The sequence below is a fragment of the Etheostoma spectabile genome, chromosome 8 (genome assembly GCF_008692095.1).
Source record: "Etheostoma spectabile isolate EspeVRDwgs_2016 chromosome 8, UIUC_Espe_1.0, whole genome shotgun sequence".
NCBI lineage: Eukaryota > Metazoa > Chordata > Actinopteri > Perciformes > Percidae > Etheostoma > Etheostoma spectabile.
In genome coordinates, this window is record NC_045740.1 from 35,830,355 (window position 1) to 35,854,785 (window position 24,431).

The 24,431-nt window shown below is 43.6% G+C and overlaps 1 protein-coding gene across 4 annotated transcripts in view; it reads left to right on the forward strand.

Moving 5' to 3' along the window:
* dusp8a (dual specificity phosphatase 8a) overlaps nucleotides 1–24,431 on the forward strand; it is a 54,591-nt gene that overhangs the window by 26,359 nt on the left and 3,801 nt on the right. For 3 of the 4 annotated variants that reach the window (XM_032523356.1, XM_032523355.1, XM_032523357.1), the window contains exons 4-6: nucleotides 23,466–23,632; nucleotides 23,748–23,907; nucleotides 24,110–24,233. In XM_032523356.1, the coding sequence (XP_032379247.1) occupies nucleotides 23,466–23,632; nucleotides 23,748–23,907; nucleotides 24,110–24,233 (451 nt within the window). Of the gene's footprint in view, nucleotides 1–16,589; nucleotides 17,426–23,465; nucleotides 23,633–23,747; nucleotides 23,908–24,109; nucleotides 24,234–24,431 lie in introns of those variants that run through there. The other variant, XM_032523358.1, reaches the window with a different exon arrangement.

Here is a 24,431-nt window from a genome sequence, read left to right on the forward strand (position 1 = left end):
TGTTGGCATCTGAACCGCATGTTCCAGTTTTAGCAGAAGAAGCTGCAGAGACAGCATGGAAAGAGAATAATAATCAAAAAGGAGAGAGAGAGAGAGAGAGAGAGAGACAGAGAGAGAGACAGAGAGAGAGAGACAGAGACAGAAAGAGAGAGAGACAGAGACAGAGAGAGAGAGAGAGAGAGAGAGAGAGAGAGAGAGAGAAGCACTCATGTTCTGCAGATAAAAAGAGAGTTGGATAATGGTTTCAAGAGGATGGGGGGTGGTGAGATAAAATGACAATGCATTTTATATTCAATGCGCAGATGTTCTGTTGAAATATTAGACATGAACATAGAAAAAAATGTACAAAAGAAAGATTACAGAAAGGGCTGACTGGAAACGCAGACTTATCTCAGGAATGAAGATATAGGGACAGGGATGCAGCTTTGCAGGTGTGTATTTAATCCCTCTAATGTATGTATGTATGTATGTATGTATGTATGTGTGTGTGTATGTGTGTGTGTGTGTGGAGTTTTCAGTTGTGCAAGGCTGCTCCTAATCTTCCCTTGCGCCATCTGCCAGTGTTTTTCGCCAGATTACTAAAGCGGCACACATTCGAGTCAAAGAGAGAGAGAGCAAAAGGACAGAAAAGGGTCGCACAAGCTAGGGAGATAGAGATGAGGAATGGCGCCACGTGCCGTACGTTTCTAGATTTTCTGTGTGTTAGTGACATCTGAGCCCCGACTTAACTCTCAGTCCGCAATTATCAATGATTATGAGTTCCAAAACGATAAGTTATTCAACAGAACAATTTTGATAAAGCGTTAATCGTTAAGTCATTCATGATGAAAAACAAATCTGGTTCCAAATCCCCAATTGTGAGGATGTTTCCTGTAATTTGAAAATATTTGTATTTCTAGCAATTTAAAGACATCACCTTGGGAAAGTTTTTGGAGCATTTTTTTACTATTTTCTCACATTTTAAAGACTAAATGATCAATCAGTTCATCACAAAAAGGTCTATAGATTTGGTGATTTGATCATGATTATGGTAGTTGTTTGCAGAACTAGCTGCTCAACCGTCAAGATGAAATGTCCACAAGTTGTAATCCAAACAGGTTCCTGTAGATCGGCCCTCTTACCTCCACCTGTCATGTACCAGTTAAACAGGCTTGGTGACATTTGAGTTGACGTTCCATACCCCGTACTAACTAACCCTGACCAGGTTTTGAATGGGTTGTACTTTCAAACTAAAACATGACCCAGTCATATTTCATCTTACTGCTAAATTCTCTTAATTTCTGAGTAGGCTGTGAAGTTCACCTAGAATCTAGGGGAAATTGTAATATTTTCCCCCAGTTGTAGTACATATTTTATTTTTTTGTTTCATAATACTCTTTCAAGTTTAATGGAAGGACTTTTCCAAAGTTTGTTTGATATTGTTTTTGTGAAACTAAAAGTAGACAATGATGAGATGTAGAGATATAATATAATATATATTAAATCTATAATATATATATTATATATATAGCATAATAGTCTACTCTTCTTTAGTTATATATATACATACATACAGTATCCCTGGTACATACTGTATATGGTAACTGTATAATCCCTATATGGTACAGTACATACTGAAGAAGTAGATTATGATGATATATAGTGTGTGTATATATTATATATACAGTATATATGATAAATACTGTGGCTGTACCGTAGTAATATTTTGGTACATACTGTGGTATGTAACTGTAGTATATATATGGTACATACTGTAGTATGTAACTGTAGTATATATATGGTACATACTGTGGTATGTAACTGTAGTATATATATGGTACATACTGTAGTATGTAACTGTAGTATATGTATGTAACTGGGAGGCAGTTTGGGTTTCCACAGTTAGCATGCTGACTCCCACGCTGTCAGCCTGCCAGCTCAGTGCAAAAGCACACAGGACGAGACATGGCGATGACATACTGATGAGAGGTATTAGGACATGAAAGGTGCCTCTCTCTCATTTTCTTTCGCTCGCTCTCTCTTTCTTTCTCTCACACACACTAAAAACACACACACAGGAGCTGCTGTGTACCCTGGGGCTTTGATGAGATCAGGTTAGGGTGTGACTGCAGCAAAAGAGGTGCAAAGGTCAATACAGTTATGTGTCGTTCCTCTGTGCTGTTACTCAACTGGGCGGCGACCCCTGTGTGCGTGTGCGTGTGCGTGTGCGCGTGCGTGTGTGTGTGCGTGTGTGTGTGTTTGTGCGTGTGCGTGCATCTGAGACAAGCTGAACAAGTGAGGTAATCGTGGGAGGCCGAATCTCACAATGCAACTGCTCACAGAGACATTCCAATCAGCTACATAAGGAGGTCTGTTTGTGTCAGTGTGTGTGTGTGTGTTTTTGTGTGTCTGTGCGCATGAATATGTGCATATGAAGTAGTGCGTGCACGTGCATGAGGCAATGTTTGAGAGTGCATGTGTGAGAAAAAGACAAAACAAAAAAGAAGAGAGCCATTGAGGAGATGAGGTAATACTCCTCATTTCATCCTGAACGAGTTGTTTTTTCCCTAGGTCCTGTGTGTGTGGTGGTGGGGTGTGTGGTTTTGTGTGTGTGTGGTGTGTGTGTGTGTGTGTGTTTGTGTGTGTGTGTGTGTGTGGTTGTGGGGTGTGGTGTGTGTTGTGGTTCATTGGCACTTTAAATGTGCACTCATGGGGCTGTCAGTCAAGAATGTGTGTGGTCGGAGAGCTCATTCAGTAAACACTACCCGTCCTTCTGACCCGAGTTGTGTTCCTCGGCCTCCTCAGAGCTGAAAGTCTTTCTTTATGGTTTCTTCTTCTCTTTCTCCTTCTGGAGCCCAAGGAAGTCTCCACCTCCTATAAACCACACACACACACACACACACCACACACACCCGCATGCATGCATGCACACCTGCAGAGTTATTGAGTGCAAGTGGGGTTTCCGTATTCCCCAATCACAAATGTAATGTGATTAGAAACTGCTAAATCCTTAACCCTCATGTTGTCCTCGGGTCAAATTGACCCGTTTTCCTATATCAATGTTCTTTTTATTTACCGAAAATAACATGATTGGTTCCACACAACGCTCTTTGGCAAGTACAAATCTCTACTTTCATTCATTTTGGGGCGTCTTATTCAATTTTATAGCATTTAAAAAAAAAAAAAAATTGAAGTGGTTTCGTAATAGTAGCCTATTGAGTAAAAGTTGACATATTCCAGTCGTGAATATACATCAACATATATTCCTTTAATTTTAGTCTAAATAATTCCTAATTTTTGCTTTTTTAACTCAAACATTGGGTGTAATTTCCTATAAATGAGGTTTATTGTCCATAAATCCCAAAAATAACTGTGAAACTAAAGTTGATAAGTTAGTGTTTTACGTAGTGTTGAAAACTTCAATCAGAAATACTTTATTTTCCCTTTGGGGATCAAAAGTATTTCTAATTCTGATTCTGAAAATGTCCCAAAAAGTGACAAACATTGGAAAAAAAGCGGCAAACGTGTTGAAACAAAGGGACAAAAACACGTTAAAAAAACATTGATAAAGAGATAGACAAAAGTGTTGATTTTCAATTTTGACGAGAAGACAACACGAGGGTTAAACCTTTTTCATAGAAAGTGTATTATCCTTTTTAGGGCTAGACAGGAACGTCGATTGCAGGAGATACCTGTGTGATGGAGATCAGGTTGACATGATCAATGAGTGAAAATGATTCACCACTCTGCTCTCTGATTGATTGATAGATAAATAGATAGATAGATAGATAGATAGATGTTTATTGATCCCAAGAAAAATGGGAAATTCCGCTGTTACAGCAGCAAAATTACTCACAAAGCACAGAATATAAATATAAATGAAATACTAGGAAAAATATTTTTGATTGGCCTTAATGCAGGTCAGAGAGGTTGTGTGCCTGAGGTCCATGTTCTCCCTTCCTTCCTCTCTCCAGCTTCTCCATCACCCTTTCTTAACCTCCTAACCTGCCCTCTTTGCACTTTCTTGCACCTTCCCCCCCCCCGCCCCCCCCACTTCCTCTGACCCCTCTCCATTACACCATGGGGAGCACCGGCAGATCAATGATTTCATTGAGAAGGAGCCAGTGGGGCCATTAGGAGGTGAGCTCACCTTCCCCGGGGAGAGCTGACACTTTATTCTCAATGACCTCGCCTTTCTCTCCATCCTTCCTTCAGCCCCCTTTACCTTCCCTCCTGTTTTTTTCCCCTCCTCCTTCTCCTCCTCCCTCTCTCCTCTCTTGTGTTTCACGGTGCTGAGAACAGAGCTCTATTTTTAGTCCCAGACTCCTGCGGTCGTCACATCTGGCGCCAGTGGCCTCGGTGCTCTCACCCCGGCCTGTAGATACACAAACGCACAAGGACACACACACACACCAGCCCGGCCCCAACCAGCACCAAGGGAGCACAAAGGTCAAAGAAAAGGGCCTACAGAAATAGCTATGACATCACCTGTGGAGCTGCACGGCTGCACAATGCTCCGTCTTCTGCAAACAGTCACGCTGCAGGTATGTGAGGAGCAACTTTATTTAGGCCCACACCTTGATGAGGGACTGTGCAAATACTTAACTCGCACACACTCCTGCGAGCGAGCAAATGCATGCACACATGGGCAGACTCAGTCACACATAATATGGTAACTGGGCCCAGAGGAGGCCTGTACAGAGTTTTATGTAACAGCGTTCTGTTCCTGCCAGTTCTCACCCCCTCCCTCGTCTGTCTGATTGGCCTCACATGATGAGCTTGATGTCATTTTCCCCTTCTTTCCCTTAAAAACCAGAGAACAAAAACAGGCCAGCATGTGTGTGCGTGCGTGTTTATGCGTCTGTGTGTGTTTATGTGAGCCGTTGCCAAATGTTTCCACCATGACGTAATCTCACTGCTCTGCTTGACTCCTGCTCCTCTTCCCCTTCTCCTCCATCACTCAAAGTCTCTTGCTGGCTAGGGGGTTGGGGTCGCACACACACACACACACACACACACACACACACACACACACCACACACACACACACACCACACACACACACTCAAAGCAGACAAGTAAACATTCATACGCATATACGCTTGCATGCCAATAAAAGGACTTTTCTCCCAGATTTTAACACATAGGAATGTCATAAATTCCAAACAGTTGCAAACAAAGATTAAGCTCAAGACGTCAGTGCACACACACACACACACACACACACACACACACACACACACACACAATATTTAAGCCTCGATGTGCTAAAAGCAAAGGGATGCGTACAGAATGAGCAATGTACTATTATGTCCTCAAACTCACAAGATCAATGCAAAATTGAATTTTTTTAATTCCCATTCTCAGGCTCCAAAACCAAATCTTAGTTATGTTGCATTGTTCCATGATAATAACCCTTTTGTACAGTTTATACAGTTTATCAAAACCCAGTTAATAAAATCACTAAATAACTATTCAAAAGCAAGGGCCATGCCACAACAATAGGAAATTTAAAGAATGCTTGATTCTAATGAATGTTGATAGCATAGGAATAAATTTGGATGGTGGGTGAGATTGAAAAGAGATGTGGCCTGGTTGGTTGGTCCTGGGGGGTGTACTGGAGACCGGGTGGAGGGAGACTCGGGGGGGGGGGGGGGGGGGGGGGGGGGGTTCCGTCTGGGTGAAAGGGATGAAGGGATGAGAGGATGAAGGGATGAGGGGCTAAAGGGATGAGGAAGTAGATGATGAGTAAGTCAGAGTAGGGATGAATGGAGGGAGGGATGAGAAGATGAAGGGATGAGGGTTGGAGGGAAGAGGGGCTAAAGGGATGAGGGAGTAGATGATGAGTAAGTCAGAGTAGGGATGAATGGAGGGAGGGACGGGGAGAGTGAATGGGATGAGGGAAGAGGGGATAAAGAGATGAGGCAGAGGAGAAGTCGAGGTACCGGGGGGGCGGGGGGGTTTGCTTGGAATATAAAGGCCGGTCAGTTATTAGAGGTGTGGTGGAGGCGTGGCCCTGCTCCCGAACCTAAGACCTAATGGCAGTTAGAAAGAGTAGATACTTGAGTTTTTTGGAGGATACAAACACATAGCTAAAGCATGACTAAAAAAAAAAAAAAAAAAGAAATGTAGACCTTATACAGAAAATTAAATATGACATGCATAATTACCTTTGCTCCCGTTTCTTACGCAATGCAGTCGGCCTGTATTATATTAACCCTCATGTTGCCCTCGGGTCAAATTGACCTGTTTTCCTATATTACTGGTCAACTGTTATTACCCAAAATAACATGATTGATTCCACATTGCGCTCTTATGAAGTACAAATCTCTACTTTCATTCATTTTGGAATGTCTTATTCAATTTTTATAGCATTTGAAAGAAACATTGAAGTTGTTTTGAAATAGTATTGAGTAAAAGTTGACATATCCCAGTCTGTGATTATCCCTCAACATACATTTAGTCTAAATAATGACTCATTTCTGCTTTTCTAACTCAAACATTAGGTATAGTGTCCTTTTTAAATGAGATTTATTGACCATAAATTCCAAAAATAACTGTAAAACGGAAATTAGTAGTGTTGAAAACGTCAAAAAAAGTGACAAACATTGAAAAGAAAGCATCAAAAGTGATAAAAAAAGGGACAAAAACGTAATAAAAAGCCTCAATAAAAGTGTTGAAGACGACCCAAGGCAAGGGTTAAGTAAAGCATGCGGAGAACTCCTGCTTGTACCACAGTGCCCTAAATACTTCTACCATACCTGTTTAAGCTGCTTTGTGTACACAGTCCATTCACAGTGCATACCTTCTGGTTCCTGCTGCATTTTAAATATCTCTAGAAGCCTTTCGAGCATCCCCGCCCGCCCCCTGTCAGGCATTCATCCAGCATGGAATAAAAATAGTTTGTTTAAACTGTTACCTAGGCAGTGTCAACACATCAGGTCAACAGGAGCTGAAGTTGAACAGCGTGCTAACCCAAGCTGGTTTCTCTGTGCTGCACCCCCCATCAGCACCTCATAACTCCGACCTCACCGTGGATTCGGGCCAAGCGCTCCGTAGTTCGGCTGCTGCGCCATCACTTTACCACTGCAGCCTTCATCCTGATGACTCCGACACACAGCACATGTGGAGTGGAAATTTCCAAGGGCAGAAGGAAAGGAGCAGCTATAAATGATACTAGTTTATCCTACACGGAGCTGGCCCGCGTCCACCGGATTCCACTCGTGCTCGGACTGCCCACTGACGCTCCTGTCACAGCCATTCCCTGGAACAATGGTGGATTCCTGTTTATCGCTATGCTGCCTTGACGCTTTGAAGCCGTTGCACTTTATCTCTGGCATACCACAGCGCTGCTTCCTTATTTACCCAATGGGTTGCCATGTTCTTTTTTTTCCCCCCTCCAGCTGTTTTAACCCTCGTGTTGTCTTCCTGTTAACCATGAACTTGCCCTTCCAGGTCAAAATTTAATTTTTTTTTTGTGCTTTTCAGATGTCTTTGTCGCTTTTTCTGATTTATTTGTCACTTTTTTCAGCTTGTGGCGCTTTTCAAAAAACCTGAGCTGGTTTAATAACAGGTTTTACACTTATTCCTGGAACTCATGGTCAACAAACCTCATTTATATCAAATTATACATAAGTTTTTAGTTAAAAAGGCAGAAATTACGAATTATTTTGACTAATGGTTAAGATCAGAGGATGTTGAGTGGATCTCAGATGGGTAGATGTCAAAGTTTAGTCTGGATATTGTTTGGAAACCAATAAAAAAAAGAATGGAAATGCTATAAGATTAAATAAATCATTAACTTTACCTGACGAATGTTGCATGGAATCATCCATTTTATTATTGGGCAATTTGGTTGAAAGGAATCCATATTTCTGATATAAAACACATTGAAACGGGTCCGTTTGACCCAAAGACTACACAAGGGTTAAAAACATTTGTCACTTTTTTTGACGATTTTCAACACTACGTAACATTAACTTATTAACTTTAGTTTTACAGTTACTTTTGGAATTTATGGTCAATAAATCTCATTTATAGGAAATGATGCCAAATGTTTGAGTTTGAAAAGCAGAAATTAGGAATTATTTAGACTAAAATTAAAGGAATGGATGTTGATGGATAACCACAGACTGGATTATGTCAACTTTTACTCAAAAAGATACTATTACGAAACCACTTCCATTTTTAAAAAACGCTATAAAAATTGAATTAGACACCCTAAAATGAATGAAAGTAGAGATTTGTTGTGTGGAAACCATCATGTTATTTGGGGTAATTACAGTTGGGTAGTTTAAAAAGAACATTGATAAAGGAAAGTGGGTCAATTTGACCCGAGGGCAACATGAGGGTTAAAAAAGCCCAAAAAAAAGTGTTGAAAAAAAAGGGACAAAAATGTAAAAAAATAAACAAAAACATCGATAAAAAATCCATTCTGAATTTTCTCAATTTTGATGGGAAGACAACACTAGGGCTAAAGTGTGTAACAGTATGAGAAAATCCATTGCAATGTGCACTTTACTGATGAATTTCCCCCAAAAAAGACTTTTCAAGGCTCGTCGGCATTGAGTGGACTACGGTTGCCTGGAGCAGAGCCCTTTTCCTGGTATTTACTAAGACTTGTAACAGAGGTCTTATTACCATGAATTCATGCTGACCACACATACTTTTGGGCTGAACCTCCGGGGCTGCCACTGCTTCCTGATAAAAGCGAGAGATTTTTCATCGCCACAGCAACAGGCTAATTTTGGCGCTCCAGTCAAGCCTACAGCCCCAGATTGAGGAATGCAGCAGTTTGTGATCATTCCCGGTCCTCCTGATATCTTCCCCCTCCGTGCACACATGAACACAAACACGCTCACAGAGTCCCTCACACACACACACACACACACACACACACACACACACACGCACACACACACACACACACATGCAGGCAGCCCACAGAGAGGCCACTTCCCTTTCTGTTGTGTAACTATTTCCTGTTTCTGATGAAGTGTCATCAGGGCTCGTCGGGGTGAAAGAGGGAGACGCCTAGGCAACTGAGCCATGTATGTTTACAAATGTGTGTCACGAGTGTTTGTGTATTTTCACTGTTAACAGTGTCTTTCGATTTAGGAAGAAAAAAAAAAAAGGGGCAGAAATACAACCAGCACTTTAAAAATAGTTTTTTTTTAAAGCACCATAAAGCCATTGGCAGGGCGCACGCAGAAAAACGCTTGCCCAGTTCCTCTCGCAGCATCGCGTCATTCCTTCTCTATTGTTCTTCTGTGGCTGGCGGAGTGATGTCACTGCAGCATTGAGGATGTGACACAATCACGCACACACACACACACACACACTCAGTCTCCAGGGCCTGTAATGGCAGGAAAGCCAACCCTGACTGCGGGTGATGCGATACTGTCACCATGTCCTGTACGCCCTAATGCAGTCTCCAGGGTGTAACGCCTTAAATGTCAAGGCTGAATGAACAGTTAAGTAATATGTTCTTTTTTTAATCTGAATTAATATGTACATTTTTTTTTTTGGCACACTGTATTTTTTTTCACAAAAATCTGTTCCACAATCTTTGATTTAGTATCCGTATTTGAGTGAATTAATGAAAGTTGTGTGCCACTGGAAGCAGAAATATTTAATTTCCATTCATGTTTGGAAAAGGAATGATTTTCGAAAATACTCCTCTCCTAAGGCACCGATTTGCATTTGAGGTCAGTGGGGAAAAACATTTTTTTTTTCTACATTTCATTCCTTCCATTGTGTCATGAGTCATACTGTGTGTGATGAGATAATAGGAGTTGTTGTGTTAAAGAATATTGGGGTGGGGGGGGGGGGGGGCAGTCAGTGAGAGGCACAGACAGACACTCTGGATGGACTACAGAGAAACATCCTGCTACGGTCTGACACTGTCGGGGGTTATTATGAGACAGGTAGACTGTGTGTGTGTGTGTGTGTGTGTGTGTGTGTGTGTGTGTGTGTGTGTGTGTGTGTGTGTGTGTGTGTGTGTGTGTGTGTGTGTGTGTGTGTGTGTGTGTGTGTGTGTGTGTGTGTGTGTGTGTGTTGACCAGATGGCTTGGCTTCCAGCACTGCTGTCAGGACGATGTGTCTGTCAGCCCGCCTGCAGCACTGATAGGAACTAACTAACACTGAACTGATCTGAGGCCTGCCTGTCAGTCGGCATGTACCAGCGCTACCAACTCATTAAAAACAAACTGATCCGCTGTCAACTTCTCTCTGTCACGTGTGTCTGTGTGTGTCTGTGTGTGTGCCAGACATGCGAGACACAGTTAGAAAGAAGGAGCTAAGGTGTGTTATTGCGTTCAAGTGCTGCAAGGAAACCCTGTGCATCCCAGCACAGGCCATCAGCGTTTACAATTAAAACTCTGGTGTGCTCTAGTGAACTCTGTGTAGACCAACTCACCTCCGGGGAAATTAGAAAAAAAGCAGATCGCACACACACACACATTCTTCATGACTTTATTCCTGAAGACCGATGCATGGTTCCTGCTCATATTTACCCTTTATTCTCAATCTCTCACACACACACACAGTACTTATCTATAGACAACCTCGGAAAACAGCTGTGAGCCCTCTCACTCCCGGCTAAAAATAACATACATTTTATGTACTCACACTTTTACACAAAGTCAATGCACAGCTTTATGTGCATGCAAACATACCATAAGCACATTCCTGCATTTGCCAGCAGCATTTCACATTGAGCCTTAACTGCCCCCCCCCCCCCCTTTTTTCTCAACATCTCCAACTGAGATTTCTAAGTAGTTCATCTGGTTTATGAGGGCCCGTCTGGTCCTGAAAGCCCCCCTTGGTGTGTTTGATAGCTCGCCCTCTTCTCTTTCTTTCTTTGTGTGTGTGTCTTTGTATATGCGCTTGCTTGACTGTGTATATCTGTGTGTGTGTAAACTAATTTCTGGCTAGTGAGATAGATTTACTGCTGCAGTAGCCCCGGGTGCTGAGCTCCTCCAGGGGGTTAAGTTGTTTGGAGGGCAGGGGGTCTTCTGCGTGACTGATGCGTCTCAGGCCTCCCTCCAGGCTGCACAGATAGAGACGAGAACTACCGCATGCACGAGCACACGCACCCACATGACCAAGTAGTTAATCACAGTGCTGTCTTTACCTCTGAGAAGCACATCCCTCCATCTTGCTCTGTTCTTCATCTCCTCAACCTTTCTTTTTGACATAATCGGCTCAATTATCTGTCTGAAAACGAGAGTAAGGGAGTTTTGATAAATGTAGTTGGGAAGGCACATGGATAAGGAGAGATGCATATACACACACACACACACACACACACACACTAATGCTGGGCTGCAATACAAACCACAAACCATACTTTTTGTATTCCTTATTTTGGGCGTTGTAACCTTTTTTTGTGCTCTATCTGTTAGTGTCAGTATTATGGCCGTTTTACAGTCTATGCATCTAAGCGTGCGTGCGCCAATTTGGCGTCAAAATGGCGTAGATCTCGCTTGGCGCGCCAGGATTTTGAGTCCAGAGGCGCGCGACAAAGCGGAAACAGGTAGCCTGAAGGAGGTCGAGGGTAACCGGACGCCAGGACTCTCAGAGAGACTGCAGGTCTCTCTGGTAACCTCACTGGGTTGAGATGAGTTCTTTTATAGTGAATGAAAGGCTTGAGCCGACCAAGTAGGTCATCCAATCAAATCGAAGCAGTCAAGTCAATGCTTCTGCCGTTGTTTCCCGATTTAAATCAAGACATATCTAATGGATGAATACATTACCTCGCCTTCAAATCGGTCCAGGTCCTTTGTTATACACACACACCATTCCCCACAGCCCCGCTAATGTCCCCTTGCAATACGACTACATCATTTCAGCTACCATTTCCCTATGGATTCAAACACCCCCAATTGCCTCCAGTACCCCCGGCTAGCTAATACCCCCCCCCCCCCCCCCCCCCCAATCTCCTCCAGCACCTCCCCCACCTTCAATTGCTCCATCCCTCCATCCGTCCTCCCCTCTCCCTCCCCTGGTGACTACCTCACCCCCCAACCATGGCAGCTGTGTTCTCCTGTAGGCATTACATCACTGCAAGAGAAGCCTTGTTACTGATCCCCTGACAACCAGCACTATCAACACACACACACACACACACACACACACACCAATACACATGCACGTACAGACACCCACTTGTGCACATAAGCTTGTGTTTACACATGTTGGAGCAAATAACTGTCTAGCCCGTCCTGTCTAACCCCCACAGCAATGTCCTCCCTTGTCTTCCTCTCACCTTGCTCCATTCACCCTCTTCGCACATGGTTGCAACACACACACACACACACACACACACACACACACACACACACACACACACACACTCAAGGATGAACTCAAATACTTTACCTCATCACCTTACCGGCCCTATCTGGAGAATGACGTCTCTCTTTTCCGTGATATCCTGACAGATGAGCTGAGGTGTCGGATGACTCTCCTTTCGCTGCCTGTCTCACAGACGAGGGATGTGGGTACGGGCTCTGATGAAATATATCAAATGACACATTTTTAATTTATAGTATAATGTTAGTACAAACTTACATGCTAGGTTTTTGTGTAGAATATAAATATAGATAGATTTTTGGGGAATTATTGTGTGCATTGGTAATTTTAGACTGTGATGATAGGCAAGGCAAGGCAAGGCAGCTTTATTTGTAGAGCACATTTCAGCAACAGGGCAATTCAAAGTGCTTTACACAAAATCAGTTAAACAGATAAAACACAAGTACAATCAGTTAAAAATCATAAGCATTAAAAACTAATAAAACACATGAATAGGACACATAAAACACAAGAATAAAAGTTACAGTGCAGCATAAGAAATTTAAAGAAATGAGCAGTCATTTAAAGAAAGGCAGCATCAAAAAGAAAGGTCTTCAGCCTTGATTTCAAAGAACTGAGAGTAGCAGCGGATCTGCAGGTTTCTGGGAGTTTATTCCAGATATGAGGAGCATAGAAACTGAAAGCTGCTTCACCCTGTTTAGTTCTGACTCTGGGGACAGAAAGTAGACCTGTCCCAGATGACCTGAGAGGTCTGGGGGGGTCATAAGCTGCTTCTTGAAAACTGTGGATTACAACTTTATTAGTAGTCAAAGGGCAATTGGTTTTGTTTGCAATGTGCAGAAACAGAGAAACAGAATATAGATATGGGCGCAAAGCATATACAAAGAAGGTTAAAACAATCCAAAAATAAGTTATTTATTTAACAGAAAATAAAGAGGGGGGGGGGCAATGGGAATCACTCTTACAGAACAGAAAAAAACATCCATCTACAAAACCCACATTACATTACATGTCATGTCATTTAGCTGAAGCTTTTATTACAATTGCTATATATGTCAGAGGTCGCACGCCTCTGGAGCAACCAGGGGTTAAGTGTCTCACTGGGACACAATGGTGATGCATCGCAGCGGGAATCGAACCCGTGTCTCCCACACCAAGGCATGTGTCACATCCACTGCGCCGTCAACCCCCCCACCCACGTAATTGAGTAAATGTTAAGTCTACTGTGTAAAAGAATTACAGGCAAAGTGCAAAAGTGATTAGCAACTTTCAGGCCACACCTGTCAGTTTACAGCGCCATTACGTCAGTACGTTATATATTGGCTGACACATACCTGTGATACTTTACAAAACTACAAAAAACACAAAAAAACATGTCATCCAAATATGTTTTTACTTGTTTTTTTTTGACAGCCGTCAGGTGCAGATAAAGCATTGTATATGTTAACCCTCCTGTTGTCCTTGGGGTCCTATTTGACCCTTTTTCAAAACGTTTCTAAATCCGAAATTTGGGTTTCACGTGGATGGTTTCATACAACGCTCCTCAGAAGTTGAATCAGTTCACTATTTTTATTGAATTTGAGTGTTTCATTGAATTTTAAAGCATTTTAAGAAGAAAAAAGATTTAAGAACACTGAAAAAAGTGACAGAAATGTAGGAAAAGAAGCAAAAACGGCCCAAAAAACTTAGAAAGAAATCGACAAAGACATTGTAAAATGTGAGAAAGAACTTTGGGAAAAGTTAGAAAGCGTCAAAAAGTGACAACAAGGGCCGAAGAAACTTTCAAAAACTTCAAAATTAACAACAAAAATGTCCACAAAACTCGACAAAGATCTTTGGGAAAAGTGACAAAAGTGTCTTATGGAGGTTTTAACTTAAAATTTTGACCCAGAAAAACTAAACGTATATGGGAAGACAACACGAGGGTTAATATAAAAACAAATTGCTACATTATGTTTGTTACGTATCACCAAGGCAAATTCCACGTAAGTGTAACTTACTGTTCCAACAAACCCTTCTTCTACTCTTTGCACCATTCAAAACACATGGGACTCCCAGCGGAGAAAACCTGCATCATGTTGTTCTACTTTCCAAGGCCCCTTTGGCCTTTATACACCTTCTTTTTTTCTGTCTTACACCGCTATCTCATACTCATCTCCACCTAATCTCTCCCAGTGTGTTTTGGATGGTCTCTGCGTAAACTGTGCGTTGTCCCAGTAACAAGTCCTCTACCATACATAAAAGCACGCTCTAAATCTAAGAGATGTCAGTGGAGGGGAGGGGGTGAGGGGGAGGGGGGTGTTGGCGTTGACCGTCCTACCTATTTCTGTTCGCAGCAGCGCACACATGTGCCGTCAATAAAAAAAGGCCCGGCTGTCATTTATAGCGTCTTGGCTGTAATCCTCTAATTAACGCGCCTACTATTCTGAGCCTTGTTACCCTGCTGAGGACTGGGGGAGAGAGAGGGGTGTAACGAGAGTGAGGGCATGGTGTTTGCTTTAGGATTTCCAAAGACTTGGACTATTAAAACACCAGTGGCTACTTTGTTTTGTTGCTGTTGGCTCCCACTGCCGTGCGTTGGCAGGTGGTAGGAAGTTTTGTGTTTTAAAGCTGGTTTTATGGCTTCGAGCCACACAGGAAAATCACGAGCGGTGTTTTTGAAGTGTAGTGACCTTAGATGACCATTGTGCCACACCTGCTCCAACCAGCTGTGTTGTGTGGTATGTGTGTATGTGTGGAATCCCCCATGTTTGTTCTTGGTTTGACATCCTCCCAAAACCAATGTCTGCATTTTTTAACCGAGCTCATCAACACCAAGTGACCCTTTTCTCTCTCTCAGTGAACCGCTGCTAAACAGCGGGTGACAGACGGCCGTTCTCACCCGTGTGTGATCATTCAGGGGTCTTCAGCGATGAGATGAGGTCAGTCAGTGAGCATGCAGCTGGCCCCCTAACTAGACTACTTACACAAGCTTATTTGCCTTTTTTTGGAGCGCGGCTCACTGGGGAGATGACCGAATGTACTTGAAGTCCGTCTGACCTGGTGTGAATGTAGTTAGTAATCATGATGTCTCAACCTGAGACTGACAGACGGTTAGACAGGTGCTCTTTTAAAAGAATCTGTGCTATCTATTACCAGCAAGAATTTGAATGACTTAAAATGACAGCTATAGAACTGCCATGTTAACTTAATCAGCTATACATACTTACGTTAACATTTCGGGGCTTAAGAACGTATTTAAAATAGCTGTATTAGCCTAATAATTACTTCAGTTATGTTATGTTAAGTCCTGCACTGCGTGTAGCTCCATAGCTGGACTTGTGGCCTGCATGTTTGTCATTCCATAGTAAAGTACCAAGTCTGTGGCCCGTCACGTGGGGTGATGGCTGCCGACCACGAGCTCGTTTGGTCGTCTCATCACCTCCGGTCTTCCCTTTCTGTTTTTTCCTCTGCTTTCTTTTCTGTTTTTCCTCCTCCTCCTGTCTCCGTAGCTTCATTTTCTTTCTCTTTCCTGTCCTCCTCGAACAGGAGAACGGTGTCCAAAGACAGGCGCGTTAGACACGAACCAGCGCAGGAAACACGGCGGAGTCACACGCATTCCTTCACCTTCAGAAACAAATCAGTTTTCAACACACAGACACTCGTAATCCCCCTCCGCAGCAAATGAAGCAACAGTACTTTTAAGGCAATCGACCAAATATAAGCATCCCTTTGCTTTGATAAAGGTGTACAATCTTATTCAGTATTTAATATAAATTAACTGTGAATACGGTACACTGAAAACACATGAATGTGTTTTTATTTATTATTGCTTTGATATTTCTCAAAGCCTAACAAACTTGCAAATATCATCTTAAGAAGCATATTTCATGCAACACAAGCCCAACACAATGTCCCCGTCCTCACTGTGATCAACTAGTATTTCATTTATATTTAAATTCTGTGCTGTTCGACTGATATTTTGCTGCTGTAACACTATAATTTCCCATTTTGTCGGATCAAAAACTATCTATCTATCTATCTATCTATCTATCTATCTATCTATCTATCTATCTATCTACATAGTGTTGTAGTACTGTGTCTTTAGCCTCCTTCCTGCTCCACAGCTAGGCCCCTGAGGTGGCCACATATTTGTTGGGTGAGTAAGGAATGTGGTTACATGCCTTAGACATTAGCTATGACGGAGCGCTGGCTCCACAAGAGAGGGAGGGTGCAAGGGAGGTAGTGGAGGAAGGAGGGAGGGAGGGAGGGAGAGAGGGAGGGAGGATAGAGTCTGAGCTCACGGCAAGTGAGCTCATTCCCCTCCAGAGCTCGAGGAGAGAGTGCAGCTCCGTCATCCTCTTTGCAGAGAGAGAGAGAGAGAGAGAGAGGGAGGGAGAAGGAGGGAGAGGGAGAGGGAGGAGTGTAAGCTAGTGACTGAGCGAATGAGAGACGGGGATAGTGGAGCAGCACAACAATAGTGGGCTGCTCTTGTGGCTGTGGACTCACAGAGACAGAGGGAGCGCTCAGAGGGACACACAGGCTCTCTGTAAACCAGCTGCAGTCGGCTCATACGCACAGGCAATACAGACGACTCGCTTTTGTTTTTCCTTTTGCTCTCTGTGTTGCAACTATTCTCCACCAAACCACAGATTTACTGAATTCTGACGCAGGACGCATTTTAGGAATTTTTGTGGTCATTGCATTTCTGTGGGTGAACTTGAGGAGCATGTCCACATACATTTGGAATTAGTTTTTGTTATACTGGGTCCAATCTCCGATGGACACTGGAACAGCTGACTTGACCAGAGTGGACTTGAGCACCCGCGGAAGTTTGGTCTATTTGGGATTGTAACACTCCGACTGTGGGCTCATCTCAATCAGCCCTTTAAGGGAGAACACTTCTGTTTGTTTGTTCTGACATTTTTTTTGCGTGGCGAGGGCTTGCTCCAAGGAGGAGGGGTGGGGGGGGGGAACCCGAACCCGAACATTTCCATTTGTGTGTGCGTGCATGACACAGAGTTGATCTGGGGGATGCCTCTGGATGTGGTGATTGCCCCAGCGGAGGACTGTTTTTGGCCGGACCTGCAGGACACCGACATGAGGCTGAAGATTAGGGTCCGCCGAATGAAGCAGGGGAGAGATCTACGAGGTGTGTATCCACCTGGATTCAGATCAAAAAAAGTGATGTATGTGTGTATGTGTGTGTGTGTGTGTGTTTTGCTGCAAGTTAATAGGGGTATGAGAGTATCCCTTTCGGGTTAATAAGAAAGAAATATGTTGAGGATATATAGCCCTTTATATACAGAGGTTACAGAGCTGTAATACAGAGAGCTAGGAGTAGGATTTAATAGGATTATGTAATCTAAACTCAAAAATTGCTGGGGATTGTAAAATGCACCACTGTTGCATAGAGTTGAAGGTGTGTACAGTATGAAAGGAAAGCCACTGATAACAGTTTGTGCACTGCAGATGAGTACAAAGGCACAGTGGACCCTCAGATATGGATGTATTCCAGTCCAGAGCTGCTGCAAGTGAAAGATAAATGTGAATTGAATTTTAAGGACGCGTGCTGGATCAATAGTGAGATTTCCTGCTACAACAGGCCAAAAGAAGACATCTCGACCCCCCCGCCTAATTCTTTTCTCACCTTTTTTGTTTTTGCGCAGTTAATGTGTTTTAGAGAGACAGAATGGGAAGACGGAGGATTAAGGGGATGACGTGATGAAGACGAGAAGCTAGAGGAGGAGAGAGAGGAGAGAAAAAGGATGAGGGGTGGGTGCGGGGGGGCTGTGACCCGCGGTATGACATAGTGCTCATGCTCTCTCAGCCTGTGGTCATTGAGATGTAAAACTATCACAAAGGCTCTTTCTCTTTCCCTTTCTTCTCCTCTGCTCTTGGCTTTCCTCTCGCTCCTGCTCCCTCTCCCTCTGCAGAATGGTGTCTTGTGGAGATTATGTTATCAATATGTGTGCAGTGTGCACTGCAGGTGTTTAACATAACACCTTTCACACAGAGCGATGAGGCAATGCAGAGCTGATGTGCTGTGAAACAAAAATCCTTTTTATATACCAACCCACTTGCATGCATTTTTGCACAAAATATCTACTGCATAATCATCCTTTGGGTCATAAATGGATGAGAATATGGGCGTAAATAACAAGTGTGTATGCAAATGTAGACGCTGTATGCATATCAGAAAGCTGATTCAAAGCAGTTAGCCCTCCACACCTGCCACACTTCACACTGTTAGTTGTGTGGTTCTTTGTGTGCACATGTGCATGGACAGTCCAGTCCTGAAGTGTAAAACTAGCTCAGAGAAAGATATCAACAAAATCACACATTTGCCATCAGCGTGGTAAAAATAGAAGTGCCTCTGTGGAAATAGACTTGCAAATTCAGGCTAAATTACAGGAGGGTTTATGTTCCTGTGTTGCTATAACACAATACTGCTGAAACAGCAGCCGATCAAAGAGACATGGCCCCGCTATCTGTCCACTAAGATAGAGGGACAATAAACAGTTTAACCATCAGCCAGGATGACATGTTAATCATACAGTCATTTCCGGCCATCGCCGACTCGACGTCCTACCTGAAAAGCGATCGTCCCACCAACTCATCTTCGGTCTGTCGATCTACACATTGCTGACAGACTCTACCCCCTAAAACACACACACACACACACTGCCATCACTTCTCCAGGCTGGAGCACAGCCCTTTGTGGAGCTGAGTGGGACATGTTTGCAATGATGTCATGTTGTGTGAGGGGGGGGGTCACATTGAGATGCTAATGTCCCTTCATAGCGGAGGGGACAGCTGGAGGGGCACAGAGGATGGCGTCATGTCTCCCCCGATATGAAGCACAGAGGAGAGCGATGGAGGGAGGGGCAGAGGGATGTGGGAAGACTCATTCTGGCAGATAACTGCCCCCAGGCTGTGGTTTGTGTGTGTGTGTGTGTTTGTGTGTGTGTGTCTGTCCTCTCCATTAACAGACAAGTTAAAGAGGGCAACTGAAATCTACACAGAGACTGAAACACACACACAGAGGCCACAGGGACGGGGGGGGGGGGGGGGGGGGGTGAGCTTTTATTGACGAGGCAGTCAATTGTGCAGTGATGTAACAGCAGAGCTCCCATTAACCATAGCAGCCAGGCAGGTGTTGTGTGTCAATATCTCCGGGATTCCACTTCCATTTGTCTTTCAGCTCTCTGCATCGATCTGCAGCACGGCCCCCAGAAGCTAAGACATTGATCCAAATAGCTTCTACCTAACACATGTCTGGGAGATAATATTTGCAATCTTAACCCTTCTATTTTCCTCCCGACAACCTGGAAAATGTTAAAGAAGAATATGCCTTTACTAGCCTGAAAAACTGTCAATATAGCCTTGGTTTCAAGGCCTTAATTTTAAAATCGTACATCAGAATGCTCTGAAATTACTTGAGAGAAAATCTGGATAGGTGATGTCCCCACCAAATTTAAATTTAAATTTTAAATTTTAAATGAAAAACCTTTTAATCGAGGCTCTGGTCGTCTTTGTCGACCCTTTCGTGTCTTTCCCCCGATAATTTTGTCACTTTTTCAACGTTTGTCGACTTTTTCTGAGCCTATTGAAAGATTTTGAAGCTCATTTGTCCAATTTTTTTCACATTTTTTTGGCTTTTTTCCACATCTTTTCACATTTTTGTCACTTGATTTGACATTTGTTCCCATTTTAGTCACTTTTTATTGACATTTTTCTCTCGTTTATTCAAAGTTCTCTTACCAATTGTTTTTTTCTCCAAATGCTATAAAACTGAAAAAAACTCACAAATTCAATGAAAGTAGTGAACTGATTATTTATTTTATGTTTTGAGGAGTGCTGTTGGTAACCATCCACATTACTTGAATTGAAAAAAGTGTTTGAAAGAAACCCAAATTTGTGACATAGAAACTTTTTGGAAAGGGGTCAAATTTGACCCGAAGACAACAGGCGGGTTAAAGTGAAATGGGAATATTTAGTTGCAGGAAATGACTAAGGAGGGGGAACCAGTGAACAAAGGAGGCCTGAGTTCTCGGCTCTGACAGGGCATTGGAGGAAAATAAGCAGTTTCATAAGAGATGAAGTGGGCTGTGGAAAACGGAAAAAGGAAGTCACCACTGGCTAGCACTGCCGATGGCGACACAGTGCCCTCTTTCCCGGTTGTGTGTTTTCTTTCTACCCCGTTTTTTTTCTCTTTTTTTCACTCAGAGTATGTCTTCAAAATTGGGTTAGTCCCATCCTGTCCAAGTATATTTTCCAGAAGTACATGATACATGTCGTAGAGCTGTAAAAAAAAAAAAAAAAAAAGTGATCCGGAATCCCAATAATAACAGTTTGAATAGTACATTTTCAACTGAAACAGTCGGGTAGGATACAACCTAGGACAAAGGGATCTCATGAGTTACCTTGACTCGTGCAGCCAGTTAGCTGCATCTCTCGAGTTTAATGTAGCAAGTCTCTGCTGATTATCATGCTGCACTGAAGGTGAACTCATCTCTCCCAGTTGACTTTCTGATGTCATCTTCTCAGACAGCTGGGCTGGTGTGTGTCACAGGGTATTTACAGTGACCTCAGTATGACTGGATAACGTGTTTATGTGTGTGCTTTGCATGCTTCGATTGGAATGGACGCATGTGTCATCGTTGTCTTTTGGAGAATGTGAGTGCATGTCTCTGAGTTATTTGGTGCTCGCTGTGTGTGTGTGTGTGTGTGTGTGTGTGTGTGTGTGTGTGTGTGTTTGTTCGTCTACCTTTTGAGGCCTAATATGTCTGTTTTATTCCATTTTGACAGCACTCAGGGGACATGTTGAGCCAATTGTCATTAACAGCACTTCCCTACCTCACCATCATGGCAACCCTAAGTAGAGTGGGGCCAGATGACGAGGAGACAATAACACGCTATCTCCTGTGTAACTAACATGTCCATTTGTGGCAACTGTGAAAGCTTTGACTACAAGGAAGGTGTTTGTAATTGTGTTGACGTAATGTAACTGTACAGTAATAGCCCCTAAACAAAGCAGGCGGGCACACTCAGTCCTGCTCTCTTATCTCTGACTTTAGTCTCCCTTAATGCCAGTAACCCTTACTCACTCTCCACACTGGCTCGCCAGTCTTCCTGCCGTTTTTATGCTTATTTCACACGAGATGAAATCAGCGACGGCAATCACACAAGATCAAAGGGCGCGAATATTTTTAGAGAGTATATCATTCACGTGTTCACTTCCCTTCACACACACAAACACACTTTCTCTTCAGTGTACACAAACACTGTCTCCACTGTGAAACGTCCTGTCCTTCTACCAACTCTCTAACAATGTCCATGCTTAGAAAAGGAAATGGTTGCTGTGTGACGTGAGGCTTTTCCTGTTGATTTAACTGTCTCCAGGAACATACCGCTTCCTCACACTGATACAGTACATATATCTGTGGTGGGGGCTATCTAGCATCATTTATTTTCTTTGTGTATGTGTATGTGTTTGAACGGCTCCGCCGCAGCAGCTTGGGAACAGAGAAACCAGGAAGAAACCCTTCAAAGAACTACCCTTCCTCCCTCTGTTTTATCAATTACTGACACTGTAAGGCTGCCCAGAAGATCACTAGAAAGAGGCTCTGGTGGAAATTGTACAGTGCCAGCGCCATCTAAAGCCAAATTGTGAACAACAAAGACTGTTTAGTCTACTCTAAAGAGCCCAAACCTTTTGGATCATACACACAACATCTACATCTATGCATCTACCCTCCACCTCATGTAGAGCGCTGATGTCATTGCTCCACCGGTTGCCATTAATAGCTGGAAAGACAGACTACCCTTCTTCACTTTGCTCTTAAAGGGACACTGCACCCATAATAGCTTTTAGGCTCTATCCAAGACTACTTAGTAGCTAATGTGTTGTGAAGCAGTGCAAAATGCCAAAGCTGCTGTCTTCTGAACAATTTTTGGACAATTGTTTTGTGTGTGTGTGTGTGTGTGTGTTGTGTGTGTGTGTGTGTGTGTGTGTGGTGTGTGTGTGTGTGTGTGTGTGTGTGTGTGTGTGTGTGTTGTGTGTGTGTGCTACATGAGTAGCGGAGCTGGGTGTGTGTTACAACGGAAGGCAGTGTCCTGCCTGCGCTGTGCTGTGTGTGCTACTTTAGAACAGTGATGTCATGTCTAACTCACTCTCACTCTGTGACAGGGTGTGTGTGTGTATGTGTATGTGTGTGTGTGTGTGTGTGTGTGTGTGAGAGAGAGAGTGCTATGTACCAGATTGGGTCAGGCAGGGCTGAACCTAGATTAGGTTCTAATCTCCTTTCTGGGGCTCAGGGTTTCCTTGAAGCACTCCCCTCCTTTCCAACACTCCTCAGAGAGGTCATTACCCACTCCTCAAAACACACACACACACACACACACACACACCACACACACACACACACACACACACACACACATATATACACATATGCCAAAAGTGAAGCCTGCCTCTTACACACACACCTCACCCAAACTCCTCTCGTTGGCCCTCACCCTGTAGTTATACAATGCAATACTGCAGAGTAATGATGTGTGTGTGTGTGTGTGTGTGTGTGTGTGTATGTGTATGTGTATGTGTATGTGTATGTGTGTGTGTGTGTGTGTGTGTGTGTGTGTGTGTGTGTGTGTGTGTGTGTGTGTGTGTGTGTGTGTGTGTGTGCGTGTGTGTGCTGTGCAGTCGTCAGGGTGATGTTACTGGGCCTCTGTCCTGGCCCTGCACCTGTGGCCCCTCTCATTCCCCCAGCCTGACGCAATGCACTGCTACAGGACATGAGCTCATGCAGGAAACAGAGCCCCACACACACACACACACATACACACACACACACACACACACACACAGATATATACACATATGCCAAAAGTGAAGCCGCCTGCCTCTTAAAGGGCCAGACACACACATTCCTGGCTGCCCAGCAGCTAACCTAACTCGCACACAGAAGCACACAGAACCTCTTTTTTGCTCCTGTTGCACTAAGCCCAGACAGTGTAGCCCAGATTCACCCCTGAAAGCCTACAGGACGTCTATTTGCTCTGCTAATAGTGGCACAATGTTCTTAGGAGTCTTTGCAGAGTTCCCAGTGTGTTGTGTGACTGCTCTGTAGAAAGTCATTTCTACAGAGCATGTCCCTAACCCCTTCTCTCCGTCTCTCCTTTCTCTGCAGGAGGTTTTGCTGCTTTTACCTCCTGTTTCCCCGGCCTGTGTGAAGGGAAGCCTGCCAATTCTCTACCTATGAGCTTGTCCCAGCCCTGCTTGCCTGTGGCTAATGTAGGGCCCACTCGCATCCTGCCACACCTCTACCTGGGGTCACAGAAGGACGTCCTCAACAAGGTAGAATTTGTATAATTTCACTCATTTCTTCACCACCATTGGAAGATAACTAACTTGTTATTGTTTCCTAGCAACAAAACATAACCTTATAGTCAACGTATCTTTATCTCTGCAGGATCTGATGGCTCAGAATGGTATCACCTATGTGCTGAATGCCAGCAACACCTGCCCCAAGCCAGACTTCATCAGCGAGAGCCACTTCATGCGCATCCCAGTCAATGACAACTACTGCGAGAAATTGCTTCCCTGGCTGGACAAAACTAATGAATTCATAGGTAAGGGGGGTGGGGGGATGTAATAACACAATCATGTGTTTGGAGTGAGGCTGAAGATTAGCTCCAGTTATGTGTTGGAGAAAGCCATGATATTCAATATCCCCCCTGTACACTTCCAGTTGGCTTTCAATAGACGCTGATTGTCTCCGGACACTTTGGTCTAAACGTTTGTCTTCATACCTGTTCGTTTCCACCCCAACAGACAAAGCTAAGGTGTCAAACTGCAGAGTCATTGTGCACTGCCTGGCTGGAATCTCACGTTCAGCAACCATCGCCATCGCATACATCATGAAGACAATGGGCTTGTCATCAGATGATGCCTACAGGTAGGCTTGCTCCTCCCAACAACCACCAACTGAGCTAAGGTGTCAGGCCCAGTAAAAAGGCAACTCACTGTTGAAAGTAATGCTAGATGATTTAACCCTGCCAGGAAACTGTATGGACATAACATAGGATTATGTGTGGTGCTTCAGTCAAACCCTACGCCTATAGGTCATCTGGGGTAATCCTGACCCTCAGTATTT